This window comes from Microplitis mediator, chromosome 3 (genome assembly GCF_029852145.1).
Source record: "Microplitis mediator isolate UGA2020A chromosome 3, iyMicMedi2.1, whole genome shotgun sequence".
NCBI classification, from domain to species: Eukaryota; Metazoa; Arthropoda; class Insecta; order Hymenoptera; family Braconidae; genus Microplitis; species Microplitis mediator.
The window spans coordinates 2,962,837-2,983,133 of NC_079971.1; the positions used below are offsets into that span (position 1 = coordinate 2,962,837).

At 29.3% G+C, this 20,297-nt stretch overlaps 3 protein-coding genes and 1 non-coding gene across 6 annotated transcripts; 1 reads left to right on the plus strand and 3 right to left on the minus strand.

The window, feature by feature from the left end:
- Window positions 1-398: 398 nt before the first annotated feature.
- LOC130664704 (condensin-2 complex subunit D3-like) lies at window positions 399-12,536 on the minus strand. Of its 2 annotated transcripts, XR_008989449.1 has the most exons (6): window positions 12,395-12,536; window positions 8,673-12,289; window positions 8,358-8,616; window positions 1,861-2,618; window positions 747-864; window positions 573-593 (listed from the first exon to the last, which is right to left on the minus strand). XR_008989449.1 is itself a non-coding variant. In XM_057464763.1 (5 exons), the coding sequence occupies exons 2-5, from the start codon at window positions 12,221-12,223 to the stop codon at window positions 577-579; spliced, it is 3,945 nt and encodes a 1,314-aa protein (XP_057320746.1). In that variant the 5' UTR covers window positions 12,224-12,289; window positions 12,395-12,536; the 3' UTR covers window positions 399-576. The 2 variants fall into 2 exon arrangements, 1 of the variants encoding a protein (XP_057320746.1); XM_057464763.1 differs by lacking the exon at window positions 1,861-2,618 and having other exon boundaries at window positions 399-593.
- On the plus strand, window positions 4,043-16,656 carry LOC130664707 (syntaxin-like). 2 transcript variants are annotated; one of them, XM_057464765.1, is made up of 9 exons: window positions 4,043-4,182; window positions 4,259-4,345; window positions 6,814-6,907; window positions 6,989-7,063; window positions 12,397-12,594; window positions 15,087-15,160; window positions 15,253-15,390; window positions 15,459-15,569; window positions 16,517-16,656. In XM_057464765.1, the coding sequence occupies exons 1-9, from the start codon at window positions 4,150-4,152 to the stop codon at window positions 16,586-16,588; spliced, it is 882 nt and encodes a 293-aa protein (XP_057320748.1). In that variant the 5' UTR covers window positions 4,043-4,149; the 3' UTR covers window positions 16,589-16,656. The 2 variants fall into 2 exon arrangements, with proteins under 2 accessions (XP_057320748.1, XP_057320749.1); XM_057464766.1 differs by having other exon boundaries at window positions 4,084-4,182; window positions 4,259-4,277.
- Window positions 15,248-20,011, minus strand: LOC130664705 (lymphokine-activated killer T-cell-originated protein kinase). The gene is made up of 5 exons (XM_057464764.1): window positions 19,790-20,011; window positions 18,694-18,930; window positions 18,309-18,593; window positions 16,935-17,162; window positions 15,248-16,856 (listed from the first exon to the last, which is right to left on the minus strand). The coding sequence occupies exons 1-5, from the start codon at window positions 19,905-19,907 to the stop codon at window positions 16,687-16,689; spliced, it is 1,038 nt and encodes a 345-aa protein (XP_057320747.1). The 5' UTR covers window positions 19,908-20,011; the 3' UTR covers window positions 15,248-16,686.
- On the minus strand, window positions 18,154-18,235 carry Trnal-aag (transfer RNA leucine (anticodon AAG)). The gene has a single exon. It is a non-coding gene; the product is annotated as a tRNA-Leu (tRNA).
- Window positions 20,012-20,297: the final 286 nt, after the last annotated feature.

Consider the following 20,297-nt stretch of genomic DNA (forward strand, 5'->3'; position numbering starts at 1 on the left):
AAAATTATAATTTTTCAGTGAAGCTATGTTTTACCGGCATAACAAATTTTTGAGCTCGAAGAGCTAACTTGAAAATGAACCTGTCTAATTCGGCAGGAAAACCAGAATTTGTCCAAATTAAAACGAATTTAAATAATTCTATTCGGTTTAATTCTGATTAATTCAAAAATAATTCTCCAATTTCTGGTTCTGAATCCGAATTAAACTGAATTAAAACGAATTTGAAATTTTTAAATCGGTTTTATTCTGTTTAATTCAAATTCAAATTTTCAATTCAGTTGAATTCTGTTTTGCAGAATTCGACAGAATATAACAGAATTAAAATTTTTAATTCGGTCGAATTCAATTGTTTAATCAGGGAAAAAGAAATAGGGTAGAAGTAGCATTTATGGTCACTTTTTATTTTTGGATATTTAATACTTTATTTTAATTAATGAAAAAGTATAATATTAAATTTTCATTGTAAGTTAGGAGATCATTAACTGATCACTCATGTTTTTAAAAGTAATTCAACGGTATCTCATACACACCCCCCATCCCGTCATCCTAAAGAAACACCAACCGTCACAACACTTCTCACCTTTTGACGAACACTGGGAAAAAAATAAATATATTTAATAATTTTAGTCAATTCAGTATGTAATACAATATAAAATATATAAATATATATTAGACTGATTCAAAAAAATCGACTATATTTTTTTTTTTAATTTATAAGTAAAACAATAATAAGATTTTATTTATACCGAAGTGCCGGGTGGACGGCATGCATAAGTTTCGGCAGCAAACAAAGCCACTAGCAAAACTGCCAACAAAAATATCTTCATGTTGAACATTTCTTATAGTAGTTGAGTAAATCTTCAGCTACATTGTAAAAAAAAATATCGGTATAAGTCCACACTATCTCGGTGTTAAGGGGTAACGGTAACCGATTTTCAATTCAATTTAATTTACAGACAAACACTAGAAACCTAAAATAGAGTCTTTAGCGTTTTTTAAAACTTAACAGAGAGCTAGAAATTTCGTATTTTCAAAAATTCTAATTCGTCTCCGAGAAAAATTGTTTTAAAATTCTCATTTACTCTACGAGTGCAATAAAGATAGTCCCGTTTATTTTTCTGAGTGTGAGAAAGAGGTCCGATAGCGTATTCCCTTAAGGTTATCGATGTTAAATTTAACTCCGAAAATGTTAAAACAATACCGCAATGAGAGAGAAGAAATGTATCCTTTTTTTTTTCAAATTTCCCGCGTTTGTATCTTAGATGTAGATCGTAGTTTGACCCTGCGGGCCAGTCTCAAAACTTCCCGCGGTTTTTGAGCTCAAGGAGCTCGACAACATTTTTGACGTCAATATTTGAATTAAATCAGCGAGTTAAAATATGAAACATCCGGAAAAAAACGTCAGAAATAGTTATTTGTCAGACAAAGAGCTGGTGTGAGTTTCGGAATATATGAGGAATTACAATATGCGTTATCCGAAAAAAACGGGGTAAATTGTTATTTTTGAAATTCTTTTGACAATTATTTACATCTCTTGAACAATTAATCCGATTTTGATGACTTTTTTAGCTCCCCGTTGAAAAAATTGGAAGTTTTCAAGAAGAGGAAAGTTGTTAGTTTTGGTCTGATTTTGGACAGTCGGATTTTCATCAGATCTAAAATTTACTCATTTGAAGTATTCATTACAATTAAAATATTTACTCGAATTTAAATTGTTTTTCTCTCAGTGCGGTAGTGGTGTCAAAATTTTTCCCGGTGTTGAAAAAAAAGTAGATTTATTTTTAAAGTATCAGAAGTCGAATTGCATTTCAAGTACAAAATAGTATATAATTTGGATTTTAAATAAATTTTTTTACTTACATTTATTCAGAAGCTATCGATACTTTGACCAATTACTTTATGGATTAGTAATAATTTAATTGGCAATTTATATTAATTGTCCCCACTATATTTATTTATGTATACTCGTGTTATTAATGTGATTGCGTTGTACAAAATAACTAAAGATCATCATAAGAAGGATAATTTTTTAGACTTGAAATAGAAAATGTAAAAACTAGAATGCGGAAACTTAAAATTTAAAATTCGTCATAAAAGATAATTTCTTAGAAATAAAATTATCTATAAAAAAAATCTAATGACCTTTTGTGATAAGTCTGATAGTTTCACTGGGAAAGTAAACAGAAAAAAACGCAAATTTGTTATTGAGATTTTTCGAATTTTAAAGAAAAATTTTAATTTTTAATTTAATATTTTTTCTATATTTAAAAAACATTCCAATAGTTCGAATATTTGATTCGATATTCAAATCGAATACCATTATTCGATTCGATTCGAGCACTATTCGCATACCCCTAATAAATATATTAATGTATTTAAAAATAACATACATTTTGAATCATTCCCTCATATATTTAATTCTTATTACCATAATTATTTTAAATAAATTTTTAGAAAACTTGAAATTTTTTAATAATTTTTTTTATTTAATTCAATATCAATTATAATTTATTTAAAATTTCAATTCTTACGAGATAACTTCTTACATATATTTTTGTTAATTTTATTTGTACCTTTACCTTTCATTTTTTTAAATCTTATCACAGCTTTCTCAGCTACTATATAACAAAAAAAAATCCCTGATTAAACAACTGAATTCGATCGAATTAAACAGAATTAAATTTTTAATTCTATACAATTCAGATAAATTCTGTTAATTCGGTACCTAACTAAAAAAAGGATTCTGTTTAATTCGGCAGGAAAACCAGAATTGATCCAAATTGAAATGAATTTAAATAATTCTATTCGGTTTAATTCGAAAATAATCCTCGAATTTCTGGTCCTGACTCCGAATTAAACTGAATTAAAACAAATTCCAAATTTTTAAATCGGTTTTATTCTGTTTAATTCGAAGATAATCCTTGAATTCTTTTAAATTTTGTCTCGCCGAATTTAACAGAATATAACAGAATTGAAATTTTCAATTGTTCAATTCTGTTTTGCAGAATTTGACAGAATTGAAATTTTCAATTGTTCAATTCTGTTTTGCAGAATTTGACAGAATTGAGCAGAATTGAAATTTTCAATTGTTCAATTCTGTCTTGCAGAATTTGACAGAATTGAAATTTTCAATTGTTCAATTCTGTTTTGCAGAATTTGACAGAATCGAAATTTTCAATTGTTCAATTCTGTTTTGTAGAATTTGACAGAATTGAGCAGAATTGAAATTTTCAATTGTTCAATTCTGTCTTGCAGAATTTGACAGAATTGAAATTTTCAATTGTTTAATTCTGTTTTGCAGAATTTGACAGAATTGAAATTTTTAATTGTTCAATTCTGTTTTGCAGAATTTGACAGAATTGAGCAGAATTGAATTTTTAATTCTATATAATTCAGATAAATTCTGTTAATTCGGTACCTAAATAAAAAAGGAATTCTGTTTAATTCGGCAGGAAAACCAGAATTGATCGGTTTTATTCTGTTTAATTCGAAGATAATCCTTGAATTCTTTTAAATTTTGTCTCGCCGAATTTAACAGAATTGAAATTTTTAATTGTTCAATTCTGTTTTGCAGAATTTTACAGAATTGAGCAGAATTAAAATTATTAATTCGGTCGAATTCAGTTGTTCAATCAGAGAAAACTACGATAGAAAATAAAAATTACTTAACAGTTATACAATTATCAAGATGATGAATAAGAATAAAAAAATATGTATAAATAAATATAAAAATCTGATGATGCATGAATTTTAAATGTTAAAAAATTAAATTCGGCCTTGCAGAAACAAACTGACAAGTACTTATTTCCTTTTGTATTATGTATGCAAAGTGTTCTCGTTTCTCAAAGCGAACTAGTTGACATTTAAAAGTGTATAGAACATTAAGTAATAAGAAGTATCTTCTACACGACGCTTTAGTAACACATATATATATATAGATAAATATATGTATAGATATTATAAAGATCGTCAGTGAAAAATATGATAGTAAGATAATGTTTGGTTCGTTTTAAACTCGGCGTATTATCATTATCATTATCATTGATAGCCAGGCGTGTCTTGATAAGAAAGTAACTTATAATAATACAAAGAAAAAAATATAAATATATTATTCTTTTGTCAGTTTAATGCGGCTTTTTGGACACTACGATGGTTCGAGATCGTTTAGCTGAACTATGTGCTGTTAGTGACAATTATTTATTATTATTACATATTTTATTAATATTATTAAATATATATATATTTTTTTTTTGTTTAGAATAAAAGAAATGACTCAGGTAAAAATTTTTTACAAGACATTAATCAAAGATCATCAAGCAAAAAAGTTAAAGATGTATTAGATGAAGTAAGTTGGTAAATTAAAGTGGTTGTTAAGAGCATTGTGATTGTACACCCACCCCCTTCCCCCTCAATTTTTTAAATATATCCAATGATCGTATTAGAATTTTATAAGTTATTGAAATGTAGCAGGCATCAGACAAATTTAAAATTATTAATAAATAGAGTAAATAATTAATAAAATAAAATTTGAAAAAATTTGAAAATTAATAAGTTCATTTTTTTGTAAATATTATTTTTTTTATTGTTTACTCTCTTTATTTATAATTTTAAATTTGTCTGATGTCTGCTACATTTACACTCATGTTATTTAAAGCAGTGATTCATAAAAAATAAGACGCAATCAAAATTTCTGAAGAATGTAAATTTTATAAGAAGTAAAAAAAAATTGATTACATTTTTAATGAATGAGGAATTAAATGGTATCTAGTAACGAAATTTTTTGTTTGTTTATTTAAAAGAAAAAAATTTTTTTTAATGTCTGCTACTTAAAGTAACGTGTAGTGGGAAAGTTAAGAAATTACTGACGGTTTTAAAATTACCGCTCAGAATTTAATGAAATTTGACATACGACGTTAGCTAACGACTAATAATTTTTTGATTATTTTTTCGAAACGATAAATTATAAAAAATTGGATTCTTAGATTTTTTAATTTTCTACATGTGCATTTTTTTAGTTTTTTTTTTCTTAAGAAAACTGTTTGAAAAAAATTCGAAAATTTTTAACTGTCTGTAAACTTCAGGATAATTAATTTTTTAAAATTTATTGATTAACAGAATTTAGTAACACGATTATGACAGTCAGCGTCATTGGATATACAAAAAAATCGAAGGGGAAAAACTGTCTAAAATATGAGTGTGAAGGTAACAGATATAAAACAAACTTTAAATTACAAATAAACGAATTAAACAATTAAAAATATAAAAATAAAAAAAATGCACATACTGATTTTCAAATTCTATGAATGCGCATTTTTTTAATTTTATTCAAGTTTCATTTAACTCCCCAAGTACCCGTGTAAAAAAAATTTTCGTTCATAATGAATTTAGATGTGAGTTTGGTCATGAAATTCAGATCGTGACACAAATATGACTTTCATCATGAATTTACTCCAATTTTTCGGCAAGTAAATCAGTATTAATTCAATAAAAACTTGACTGAATTTTTACTGAATTAAACCTGCTGTCAAATTTATCGATTCAGAAATTACCAATAAACTTCTTCTATCAAAATTTAATTTACGTAAATCAGTTTCGATTGTAAAATTAATTTAGTGAATGAACTTCGGATCACTTGGATTTAAATTTTACTGAGTCATAATTTTGACGTGATTAAAGTTGATGATATGAATTCATGATGAAAGTCATATTTGTGTCACGATCTGAGTTTCGAGATGAAATTTATATCTAAATTCATGATGAACAATAATTTTTTTACACGGGTAGCACAGAGACAACTTCAAGATGTCAATGATGTCTTTTAAAAGGACAAGACAAATTTTTTTTTTGTCTCAAAGTCAAGTTATTTTATATAAATATGATGTACAGAAGTCGTTTAAATTAAAAAATCGCTTAGATTACTTATTCGGCAATTATTATGTACTTGAAGATCAGAACGTTTTTCACGTAATGAAAATGAAAAATATTTATGTAATTTTACTGCTTAAGAGATGGTTCCGGATGATACGATCCTGAAGTTAGCAGACAATTAAAAATTTTCAAATTTTTTTTTTACCGAATTGTTTACAAGAAAAAAAAAAAAAAAAAAAAATGCACATGTAGAAAATTAAAAAGACTATAAGTGCAATTTTTCCAAATGATTTTTTTTTATAATTTATCGTTTTAAATAAATTCCAAAAATTATTTGACGTCTGCTAACTTCAGTATCATCCGGATGATACTAGAGTTAGCAGACGTTTAATAATTTTTGAATTTTTTTAGAAACGATAAATCACAAAAAAAAAATATTTCCAAAAATTGCACTCATAATTTTTTGAATTTTCTACATGTGCATATTTTTGTTTTATTTTTTTTTTCAATTGATTCGTTGAAAAAAAAAATCCGAAAATTGATGATTGTCTGTTAACTACAGGATCATTTCCAGAGGTTGAAGATGGCCTAAGATTTTCGACTGACATACCAGCATCTACATTTCGAAACATTTCGGAAATCAAGTCATCCAGGAGATTTTTTACTTTCAAATTTTTTTTTTCATTGCGCGAAAAACGTTACGACCCTCAGGTACATCAATTATTTGTAATTTACTTTTTGCCGTCACTTGTGTCAAGTCTTTTAAGCAGAAATTTTTTCGGTGACATAAATTTCTGATTATTTTGTCATCATATTGGTGCTACTTGAGAGACACTTATTTCAAATTTAAAAAATTTACAGTTTTCAGTTACATTCACACTCATCTACTTATACCTTTAATTATTAATAAGCTGTTAATTAAATTATTATTAATTTAAAACTTAGGCTGAAAAAATACGTGAAATGATAAATATTTTACAAGATAATATTAGTATTGTTAAAGATTTACATAACAATGTTTTATCACACACAGATTTAGGTTTGTAAACTTTACATTTTTTTTTATTAATTATTGATAGTATTGTTAGTATTTAAAAAAATATTTATTTTATTATTTTAGGAATTCAAAATGAATTGGAAAGTAGAACATTTGTTATATCACAAACAGCTTTTAGAATTCGTACAAGTTTAAAAGGTAAGTCGTCCCCTTTCTGGGTAAATTTCGTAACTGCTTTTTTTTCATAATTAAAACTATGAGTGAAAAACATTTTTTAGTACTGCTGTTGCGTAAAAAAAGCTTCAAATTTTAATAACTATCACAGAATGTTCGAGAGACTTATGAATTTTTATATTTCCATTAACGCACGTGTAACAGAATATATGTTTTGATTAAGGACAAGATTTTTGCCTTATCTTTGAAATGAGTAGTTCAAATTTTTGATATTACGGGGAAAATATCAGTCTTTGTAAAAAAGTATTCGAACAAAAGTTGTAGGAAATTTAATTTTACTAAAAAAATGTCTCTTATGATTTTCTTATACGATCAATATTTTCACCGTGATTCAAAAATTAAGATTCATAATGAACGATTCAAAATTTGGGGAATTATGAACATCTTAATTTTGAAATTACGGCTTTCTGATTAGTCCTAAGAAAAAATTATAAGAGACATTTTTTTCATAAAATTAAATTTTCTACAACTTTTGTTTGAAAAATTTTTTAATACGATCAATATTTTCACCGTAATTTCAAAATTAAGGTTCATAATGAATGATTCAAAATTTTGTTAATTATGAAAATCTTAATTTTGAAATTACGGCTTTCTGATTAGTCCTAAGAAACAATTATAAGAGACATTTTTTTTCGAAAATTAAATTTCCTACAACTTTTGTTTGAAAAATTTTTTAATACGATCAATATTTTCACCGTAATTCAAAAATTAAGATTCATAATGAATGATTCAAAATTTTGTTAATTATGAAAATCTTTATTTTGAAATTACGGCTTTCTTATTAGTCCTAAGAAAAAATTATAAGAGACATTTTTTTTCGAAAATTAAATTCCCTACAACTTTTGTTTGAAAAATTTTTTAATACGATCAATATTTTCACCGTAATATAAAAAATTTCACACCACTAATTACTAATTATTTTTAAATTAACTCAAAAATCCTGGCCCTAGTTTTGACCGACTTCTGAAAAAATTATAATTTTCCAGTTACGAGATTTACCCAGAAAGGGGACGAAGTGATCAATATATATATTTTTTTAAATAAATATTTTAAATATTTATAACAATAAGTAACAGCACGAAAAATTAATATATTTGTTAGTTTCTCATTTTTCAATGAGTAGAATTTTAAAATACTCTGTCTGGGTTTTATTTTTTACAAAAAAATAAAAGTATATCCAATTACCAGAAAGTATATTTATAAAATTCATAAATCAAATGCGTCGATATTTACTTTCACGTTTAATCGAACTACTCACTTTACTAGACTCAGGTTCATCCACAAGTGAATTAAGTGACTCGTTAACTAAACCGCCTGTCCTTTTACCGTCCGCAATATTCGAGGAATTTATTTTTTCCACAATAATATTTTCCGTCTCTTCATCATTGCAACTCAAAGTCGTTAACTTTTCAATAACAACCCGTGGAATTCTATTGTTATTCAACAACGGGTGAATAATTCCTGGCGGGGAATTTGAATCCTGCGAAGTCTCATCCGTTCCTTTCTTACCATATTTCCTGAAATTCAATCTATTTTTTATAAACTTTCTTTTTCTCTTCATCAACAAATTTACCGTATGTCAAACTCCATTTCTTTTTCTATTTCCGGGCACTCATTGTACAAAGTAGTCAATTGTTCTTTACTAAACTCCACACCAATTCGCGCAATAGCTTTCGAAATATCTTCAGTTAATTTAGACCCACAACCAATCAATTTCTTCTTCAACTTCATCAATGTCGGCAGTAAATGATTCAGTCCATGTTTTTTAATTCCTTCAGCAATAACATGACCTGCGTTACTACTCGTACCAGTACCAGATCCTGTCCCAGTCCCAGTCCCAGTACCAGTACCAGTACCAGTACTATTTACCCCAGCATCATCAGCATCATCATCAGTATGTTTACTAGTACAAGATGATGCCTGCAAATTATCATTAGCAATAATATAAAAGGTATCTTTCAAAACACAGCATCCTTTTTCATTATTCAAATTTATTTTATCACTCAGTCCACGATGAAGAACCTGCGTTGTCAATCTAACCAACAGTTTTAATTTACCAGGCGGGTCAAGATGCTCTAGCATGAAATCATAAATAATAAATCGTTTTGCAAAATTCCTATCACCAGGTAACGTCAGCGCTTTTTTTTCCCCAGCCCCCATCTTTCTGTCAAAATATTTGTCATCTAATTCGTAGTCATTGTAATGAAAAATACTCTCTAAAAATTGTTGGGATATCAGCGTTTTGTTTTTTACCAGCAATCTTTCTTTGATAAGAAAAATGGTCATTTCACGGATCGTGTCATCTGGGTCAGACAACATCGTGAGGATGTGGAAGAAAAATGTCCCCTTTACTTTGATGTAGTCCTCGACGAGTAACTGGATAAAAATAACGACGATGGCCTCGCGGACTGTTGCATTGTTGCCTTTCATGCTGACGCACATGTCAGGTAAATATGGTTCTACAAGTGCTGTAAAACGTGTGCACACATCAGCAAGTGCTTTGGCGGCATTGACACGCACAGCGGCATCAACATCGCAGTTGTATTGGGAATCAATTGAAATATCGACACCGGAGCTCAGTAATTGTCCGAATATCGGCATCATCTCGTGGGCTATTTTCTCTTCTCTCATTGCCTGCTGTCCCAAGGCAACAATTGCCGTGGCCTGTAATTCACGCGAGTCTTTAATTGTCAGTGGCATCGTCTCCCAGTCAATCAGCATTCCCTGCAAAATACGCAGCACTGACAGACGTATTTTACTTGTACTGAATAACGAGGCATGACCTAGTGTACAAATGGCTTTTGTATAATTATCGATATTTATTTTATGATCAATGTCGCTGTCGATTATCTGCTCGATTATTTTTTCTGACCCGCGCATCAGGTCAATCATCTGGGATTCGAAGTTTAAATTCAAATGTTTTGCGATACCACTGAGTATATCGAGGGAGAGACTTATCAGCACGGGATTGACTGTCAATTCTATGAGTGATTTATAAATGTCGGTTGATAGTTTGTATAAAAAGTCGTCGTCGAATGTCGACCAGCAGCAACGCAAGACTTCGAGTGATAAAAATTCTAAAAAACTGTCGCCTTTTATTATGTCATTGTAATTATTGAAGTACTGTTTCATATTTGGTACTGTTTTGTTCTCAGCAATTGCTGATAAAATAATCCAAGCAGGAATATTGTGCTCGGTATTAATGTAAGACTGAATTTTAATTACTGTAGAATTGGTGATGATGTCGCTGTGGATCCAGGCGTCGCAAGCGCGCGTCAGATGCTTACGCATTTTCATAAACGTCAGTTCATTCAAAATTTTCCAAGGCAGCGTGTCATTTTTTTTGAACGACTTGTCAATCCGGTCGATGATCAAACCTTCCATTGTCTCGAGTACTTTCTCCTGTACTTTTATTTCGATGTCAAATATCTGAGGTACCACTGACTTGACCCAAGTTTTATACAAACTCGGATGGTTTGGATAAGATTCCAATAGAGTCGTCAGGACCTGGATCGCGAACTTACGGACGATCATCGCAGGGTCGCGACAGTGATTGCTGATAACCGGGACGACCTCGTCCAGTAATTCGGGGACATTTAGAACCGCGTTTTGGAAAATTTGCATCGAGCTGCGGCGCACCAGCGCGCGTTCATCTTCAGCTCGACTTTTTAGCATCGATATCAAAGTATTTGCGTCTGGTAAAATACTATCAGTGACGTCATCAGAAAACGCGTTAATGAGAGTTTGTAGTGTCGGCAACGGACGTTCGGACTCAGAGTAACTGAAGATCTCCATGACAAATGGATTGTCGCTGGTGTCCGTGTACTCGACGAGTGTCGCCATGGCTCTCCCTCTTACCATACTCGACACGTCAGTGCACCGACTTAGAACACCAGCAAATAAAATACATTTATATTTAATTGTCAGAGCAGCGCGGTCTTCATCTCTCGTGCTCTCCAACAAAAATTTTCCGATTATTTCCTGCGCGAAAATTCTGCAGGGTATTTTATTGTTGTGGGAAAATGAAACCAGGTCTTTTATTATCTTACCGTAGAGATTGTCCTGGCAAATGTTTATCAATTTTACAATAACACTCGCTTGCTTCTGTCTCGCCTCGAGTCTCTCCGGACAATTAACCATGAGATGTTGAATCAGGATCATGATGCCGGTCTCGGAATTTTTTTCATGGCTCAGCAGCAGCGTTTTCAAAAAATGTATCGTCGTGTCGCGGACTACAGTCAGTGACTTCAATGGAATACTTGTATAATTATACAGCATATGGGGCAGTATATTTTTCGCTATCAGCTTGATGGTCAGTTCAACTGGTCCATGTCTTACGTCACACAGCTGTCCCAGTGCGGCGTAGGCGTTGTGGACAAGAGAAGCCAATGAGCCTTCAGATAATTTCTTGGGTGACTTGAAGTCATGGACGTCGGTGCCGAGCTTCGTTACTTCGATCAAAGAATAAACTGTCTGCTCAAGTGACCGGACGTACTCGCGCATATGCCAGGAATTCAGCATCAGGATCATGTTGTACATGATGACGTTGAGGCTTTTAGTGAGAGTTATCTTCTCAGTTTGCAGAAGACTCGACGGCTCCTCGTATTTTATGTACAAGCTCTCGAGGTCTAAATTTTTAACAGACTTCTTAATCACCGGCATCAGGTGCTGGGATAATTCCAGTGATTTTATGACACTGTAGTATAAGTTTTCGTGGAATATTTGGTACGCGCTGCTACCGGGAATAGCTAGAAGTGTCAGGTAGAGACTTGTAGCATGGAGACAAGCTTGACGTGAGTCTTCGTCAGCATCCATACCCTGTCCTGTTTTAATTAAATAGCCGAGGAGAGCTAAAAGTGCGCGTTGGTCGACGTTCAGTGCGCAGAGGGTTTGCCAAGACACCTCTGACCTGTCAGCATCATCGTTCTTGTTCACGTCAATCCAGTTTTTAACGACGTTACAGGTTTCTTTTAGCAATATCTCCATGTCTTCGCTTTCTGCAAATAAAATATAATCACCTGGTATTTTATTTATGATGATAAACTCGTTGTTCCAAACTGAGTCTATCCAAGACTTGTCTAGGTTGTCTAGTTTAAATTTTTCAAATATTCTCAGCGGCTCCATTTTTTTTTTTTAAATTTTTAAATGTTTGTTGATGTCAACATAACCTGACTTCTGGTTGCTGGGAATCTGATGTCAAGAGAAAATATATAAATATATGAATATAGAAATTATGAATGTAATTAAGAATTATTTTGTGGTTTTAATTAATTTGAAAAATTTTTAATTACTTACAGATTTGGGTAAAGATGTGGCGCGTGTTGATGAACTGACGTTGGAAAGCGCGAGAGATGGACCCGTTTATGTGCGAATTAAATTCTTACAATACACAACTATACTGAGAATGTTTTCGGATATAATGCATGCTTATAACGAATCATTGTTGAGATATCATGATAAGTGTTCGTCATTATTACACCAGCAGAGGATATTACGTATGTAATAAAGCAAACAAATTTTTTTTTGTTGGTTTTAATTATTGAATATGGCGGGTTCCCGCGGAAAATTTGAATTCGTTGGTTTGAGTTTTTTGTTGGAGACCAGACCCAAGTAATGAAAAGACAACTTTAAGATGTTATTAATAAATTTTTTTAGTTTTTTGTTAACAAAATTTTTAATTCACTGATTTTTGGAATGATACTGAAGTTAGCAAACGTCAAATAATTTTTGGAATTTAAAAAAAATGATAAATTATAAAAAAAAAATATTTTGAAAAATTGCACTTGTAGATTTTTTTATTTTCTACATGTGCATTTTTTTAGTTTTTTTTTTTTCGCAATTGATTTGGTGAAAAAAAATCCCAAAATTGTTGATTGTCTGCTAACTTCTGGATCATCTCATGATGATACTGAAGTTAGCAAACGTCAAATAATTTTTGGAATTTAAAAAAAATGATAAATTATGAAAAAAAAAAATATTTTGAAAAATTGCACTTGTAGATTTTTTTATTTTCTACATGTGCATTTTTTTAGTTTTTTTTTTTTTTTTGCAATTGATTTGGTGAAAAAATCCAAAAATTGTTGATTGTCTGCTAACTTCTGGATCATCTCATGATGATACTGAAGTTAGCAAACGTCAAATAATTTTTTGAATTAAAAAAAAATGATAAATTATAAAAAAAAAAATATTTTGAAAAATTGCACTTGTAGATTTTTTTATTTTCTACATGTGCATTTTTTTAGTTTTTTTTTTTTGCAATTGATTTGGTGAAAAAATCCAAAAATTGTTGATTGTCTGCTAACTTCTGGATCATGACTTGTGGAACTTTTTTATTTCTTTTGAGTTTGAATTAATTTTTTAAAATATTTAATTCAAAATCTGAATGGGAATGATTTGAGATTACGTAACTCTTGATGATTTTGAATAATTTCAAATTGTCTGAACTATTTTGCTATGGAGTATAAATTTTGTAACGAATAATTTGAAATTGTATTGAATTAAAAAATAATGAAATGATATTTTATGATTTGAAATTATTTGAATTGTCGAATTATTTTGAAGGGAATTAAATAAAAAAATACTATTTGAATTTTTGGTTCGTTGGTCAATTTAAAATCATTTGAAACGATTTAAACTTTTGAATCATTTTTAATTAATTTGAATGAGGAAATAAAATTGCGATTTATGAGTGTGAATGTGACTGACAAGTAGGAACTTTTGAGTAAATAAATAAAATGTAAGAGGATTAGCAAAATAAAAATGCGGTATTATGATCACTGAACCATAAGTACGCGCATTTTTTTAAATTTCATTATTGTAATTAATTTATTTATTTATTTATAATTTTTGAATTGTTTTATGTCTGCTAAATTCACACTCATTCGCAATTTTTAGTTTCTCGGGTGATTCTAAATTATTTGAAATTATTTGAACTTTCAAATCGTTTTTAATTAAATTGTGAATTAGAAAATAATTTTAAATTATTTCAAATTATTATTCCATGATATGATTCAATATGAAATAAGGGTAAGAGCACCAGTACCCAGCCCCAAACCAGTAGCCAGCCCCTTCATGTTGAATTATATCCATATATTTTTTGAATCAATGTTAAAGTATATGACCGACTGGCTACTGGTTAGAGGCTGGGCACTGGTGCTCTTACCCTAATTTAGATTTTCTAAATCATTTCAAATTAGATTTCTTAATCAGGGCACATATCATCGAGTTTTAGGTAGTCTAGGAGTAAAATGACTGGTGTAAAAGATGTCTTTTTTTTTTTTTAATTACTCCTACAGTTTTTTAAATTTTCTACATATGCAAATTTTTAGTTTGACAATTTTTTGGAATCGATTCATTAAAAAAAAATCCTAAAATCGTTAATTGTCTGTTAGCTTCAGGATCATCTTTTAAAAGTACAAGTCAAATTTTTTTTATCTCAAAGTCAAGTTTTTTTTATATAAATAAGACATACAGATGTTGGTCCTAGGAGCCATAGAAAATTTGTGTTCTTTCCCTGGTTGAGAAATCCGATTCACTTCGGAAAATAATAACGAAATAAAAATATTATTTTCCGATTGGAACCGACTCATTCCGATTAAAAATTTTGAATGGGATTCAATCGGAAAATAATATTTATATTTTTATGCACTTTTTTCGTTTGAATTCTTAACCAGGGTTTGTCCTCCTCAAAAAAGTCAATTCAATTGACAAGTCATTTAGATGACTTATTTGACTACTAGGGTAGAAGTACCATTTGTAGCCTGTGCTCTATTTTTGGGCCTTGAATATTTTATTTTATTTATTGAATAGTAAAAATTATAAATCAAAATTACTTTTCGAATGAATTTATTTTGGACAATGGCTCTGGCTCCTTTTTTTTATCATTTAAATTATTAAGTTTTTTTACTTCACATTTTATATGTAATATTTAAAAATTTTCTGTTGTATATTTATTTATAAATAATGAATGAAAATTTAATTATTGCAGTTAGAAAAGAAACAGCAAGTCAAGTATTTGACCTGGACGATAATGATGAAAAAACAAATCTCTTTGTTGATAATGTCAGTAGTTATTTATTTATGTTATAAAATATATATCAAAATTTTATTTATTAAATAATAATTAATAAATTTATTTTTCACCCGATAATTAGATATTAGAAGAAAGTAGATTAGCAAAATTACAACTTACAGAAATAACATTTAGACATAATGAAATATTAAAATTAGAAAAGTCAATAAAAGAAATAAGAGATATGTTTTTAGAAATAGCATTTTCCGTTGAAAAACAGGTAAAATTTTTTTATAATTTAAACTAAAATACTTTTTATTAATTAAAAATAATTAATACTTTAAATAGGGCGAGCAATTAAACTGCGTTGAATATTTTGCTGGTAAAGCAACAGATGATGTAGAAGGCGGACGTTCCGATCTTACGAAAGCAGAAAAAAAACGTCACAGAAATCGTAAAGTAAGTTTTGATAATTACTGACTTAAGGCCATTTTCAAACAGTGCCCTCACTTTTTTAAAAATTTCAATGACTCAACTGTCAGCGCATCAAAATTTAAACCATTAATTGAAAAAAGAACAATTTTGCTGAGGTATTGATTTAAAAAAAATTACTTGCAGTTGATATCAGTTAGGAGTTGAACGAAATTTGTCAGTAAATTTCACTAGAATTTTTATGTCAATTTTATAATTTGAATTTTCAAATTTTGTAAGCTAAAATTTTTCAAAAAATTTTAAATTCCTAAAAAAGTGTCTGGGTGAGGGGACATATCAGAGGGACAGAAAAACACGGTCGTGGATAAAAGAGACGTGGTGCAGATTAAGGTGCGGCAACATGGTAAGGGCAGGAAAAAAAGGTTATTTGATGTGCAGGGTATGAGGAAACGAACAAGAGAATCTCGAGCATATCTTTAAATGCAGAGAAGGTATGGCGAAAGTAAAAGACGAGATGAAAGAGTTCATTAAAGAGTGGAGAGGTATCAGGGTGGAGGTGGACTTTGAATATATGTTGACACAGACACTGGCGAGCCAATTAATGAAATCTGTTCGTACATTAGAAAATTTGAGCCGCTAGTCAACAGCGATGGAAATATAATTGAGGGACAAACAGGGAGGTGAAGTGCAGCGGAGGTGAAAGAGACGCAGGAGAGTCCGTTGTCAAAAAATTTCGTTTGACTCCTAATTGATAACAACTGCAATTAATTTTTTTTTAAATTCTATATCGGCGAAATTACTTCTACGTTGTCATTTTTTCAATTAAGGTGTTAATTTTTTTTTTATTAATTAATAAAATTTTAATACAGTTGACAGTTGAGTCATTGCATATTTTTAAAAAGTGGGCACTGTCTGAGAATGCCCTTAATAATTAATAAAAAATACTAATAATTATTTTTTTTTAATATTTTCAGAGAAAAACTAAAATATTTATAGTACTTGGGATTATAATTGTAATACTATTATTAATAGCTATTTTTTTGTAAATGTTGTCATGTAAAATTACTGTCATGGTAAATGATAAAAAAAAAAAAAACTTTATAAAATATACTGTAGTTAAGTATTAATAATATTAAGTGTTAAACTACAAATTATCGCCACTTGAAGACTTAAAAATGGAGTTTTTAAAATACATAACAACTCCTTTGGCACTTGGACGTGTTTTGTAATCTTGATCAGTACATAAAATAAATATTTCAAGTATTTTATCATACTCTGGGCCTATCGGTATTGCTGGTAGTGCTGGTCGTGTTCCTAAAAAGTTATAAAATAAATTTTACTTAAAATAATTTATAAATAAAAATAAGTATTTTATTTATTACAAATACTTGCCTAAGTTTTTATTAACTTTAATATCTGGAATTAAATTGCTGTCATCTAGATCAATGGTTTTGGGATCTGTATTTTCGTCAATGATTACAGAGTCATCCATTGTGTTGTTTAATATGGAACCGCTCAATTCTTCATCTGCGTCAACGTGTGGCGGCGATAGAGCGATCATTTCCCAAAGTACTAGTCCGTATGCCCACATGTCTGTTTTGTTTGTGATTGGCCCTTGCTCTACAGTAATATAAAAATTATTATGATTAAGTTCAAAGAAAATATTGACTTTAAAAAATATTTTCTCGTCCCAAGAAAATTTACGTTTTCAATTCATGTTTCAAAGGGTGGATTCGGAAATGCTCTCATTGTATGGCAACGCTTAGCTACAAGCTGATAATTTTTGAGTAAAAATTACCCATAAAAATAATAATTTTTACTAAAAATTTATCTGCGTGTAGAGCTAGAGCTAGAGCATTTCCGAATGCACTCCAAAATTTTCTTGGGGTGATTTAAAATTTTTAGCGACAAAAAATCCTTTTTTTCTGTGTAAAAGTAAGAGTATCACAAACTCTGCCCTCATAACACTCGGCTTTATAATTAAAACTACAAAAAATTTTACTAATGTAATCTTATATGCATCGTTAGGTGCGGCGGTGTAAAACTATAAAATTCGAAACGTTCGGCTATGCTTCGGCTGTGGTGCAGCGGTGATGGGAGATTTTTTTCGAAGCGTGCCGCGGAATTATCCGCCAAATAGCGGTGGTTTTTTTTTTTTTTTCGTTTTAAAAAGAAAGTTTATACATAAGTAAGTAATAAATTTTCTTACAACTTATTTTTTGACGTGAGAATATTTAGTGGTGGTCTTCTCTATGAAGCTTCTCTCCACTAGACTTTATGAACATTTAACAATAAAAATTTAAATGTTAATTAAATACATACATTATTGAACTTATGCTATGGAAAAAATGAAATTAATTTAAATTAAAAAAACCATTGCTCATAAAATGGCGGTGGTGCAGCGATATGGTGCGGACACCGTACAGCGATCGTTCGTTGATCGACTTAAAATTATTTTTTTTGTCAAAAAATTATAATTTCATTTTTTCTCGGGTAAAAATTTAATTTTTTTTATAAGTATGACTGATTTTAAAAATATAAGACGTTCATTCCAGCTGTCAAATGGATTTTTTTCGATTTTAAAATAGAATCGATAAAAAAAAAATAGATTTGGCAGCGGTGGGATTCGAACCCACGCCTCCGAAGAGACTGGTGCCTTAAACCAGCGCCTTAGACCGCTCGGCCACGCTACCGCCCGAAGGGCGAAATTCAAAAATCAATATGGAGCTACATGTTTTTCAACATTATTTATACATGAATAATTACCATTTATCACTTCTGGAGCATTCCAACATTCAGTCCCAGTATAAACAAAGTCATCGACCATAACCATGTCTTTAGACATGGGTACAGACACACCGAAATCGCAAATTTTAATGGTCTTCATATCATTACTGACCAAAATATTGTAGCTCTTGAGATCACCATGCAATATATTAACAGTATGATGCAAATATTCCAACCCTTTCGCTATTTCAAACCCAACAAACTCAATATCACGAGCTTTAAATGGATCTGCCTCCATATCAACTCTTTCTTCAATCAAATCCCCTAAAAAAAATAACTATTTATTAAACTAACCATCGCTATTAAATTTATGTACGATCTCTAATCAAGTGTCCGTTGAAAAATAATAAATTTCTCGGGTTACCTAAAGATTTATCTAATTTTTCCATAGCAAGACATGGAATTCCTGTTTGAGACAACGTCAAAGCGCGAAACCCAACAATATTCGGATGCTTTAAATGCTTGAGAATATCAGCTTCAAATTTGATTCTCATATCGTACTTAATATCTGTTGATAATTTTGCGTTTCTTTTTTTTATTGCCCATGGGGATCGTGCGAATCCAACTCTTGGTGATCTTTCAAGTGTGAATACATTGATACCTAAAAAAAAAAAATATTTCAAATTAAAATAATTATGTACAATATTAAGATGCTGAAAGTAGTCGACATCTGACAACTTTACTGTTTTTAATTACCAAGTTAATTGTCAGAAAATTTTTTGACAAATATACATAAGGAAATTAAGAAGGCTGTTGGTAGAATTTTTGAAAAATTTTCAAAATAATCTATCATTTAAAAAAAAATCTAAAAATCATTAGACCTCTGCGACATTCAGTATCATAAAATTAAATATGATCCTGAAGTTAGCAGACATTTGAAAATATTTTAATTTTTGTTTTTCAAAAAATCAATTGCAAAAAAATAAAATGAAATTATGCACATGTAGAAAATTTTAAAAACTACAGGTGCAATTTTTTAAATGATACTGAAGTTAGCCGACGTCAAATAATTTTTGGATTTTTAAAAAGACGATAAATTGTAAACAAAAAATATTTAAAAAAATTGCACTTATAGTCTTTTTAATTTTCTACATGTGCATTTTTTCAGTTTATTTTTTTCTTCAAATTTAAATATTCAAAATAAAATCTAAAAATTTTTAATTGTCTGCTGATTTCAGAATCATCATTTTTTTTAAACATTTTTTTTTTATGGTTTATCGATTTAAATTATCAATTAATTATCAATTTAAAATATTTTGAAATATTAAATTAAATGTAAAACGAATAAAGTTAAAAATATGCGCATTTATTAAATTTGAAAATCAGTATGTGCATTTTTTTTATTTTCATGTTTTTAATCTATAAATTAATTTAATTGTAATTTAAAATTTTCCTCACATTTGCTACATTCTCATTCATTAAAATTAATATATTCAAATATTCATTTACTAATTACTTACCACAACCGTAACCTATTTGTTTCAAAAAAGGCGTCGCGGGTATTTTTAGTGGAGTTAAATACTCAGGGTTTTCTAAACGACTGCGATTTTTTTTAATTGGTGTTTTAAATTCATCCATTATTACAAATAATTATATAAACTTTTTAGAATTAATATTTACTGTACGTAAACAAAGAGACACTTGTCGTAACCTGTTGAGTTTCGACCGTTAAATAATTCAAAATAAACTCTATAATAATAATAATGATAACAAACAAAGAACGTCATTCAAACATGAGTGTGAATGTAGCAGACAAAGAAATTTCAAATTTAAAATTTCAAATGAGTAGAGTAAAGAATTTAAAAAATAATATTTACAAAAAATGCGCTTATTAATTTCAAAATTTTTTTAATTCGCGGTCTTTTTAAATTTAATTTTATTAATTATTTAGTCTATTTATTAATAATTTTAAATTTTTCTGACGTCTGCTACATTCACACTCGTTCAAATTCCCCAGCAACAGAACTG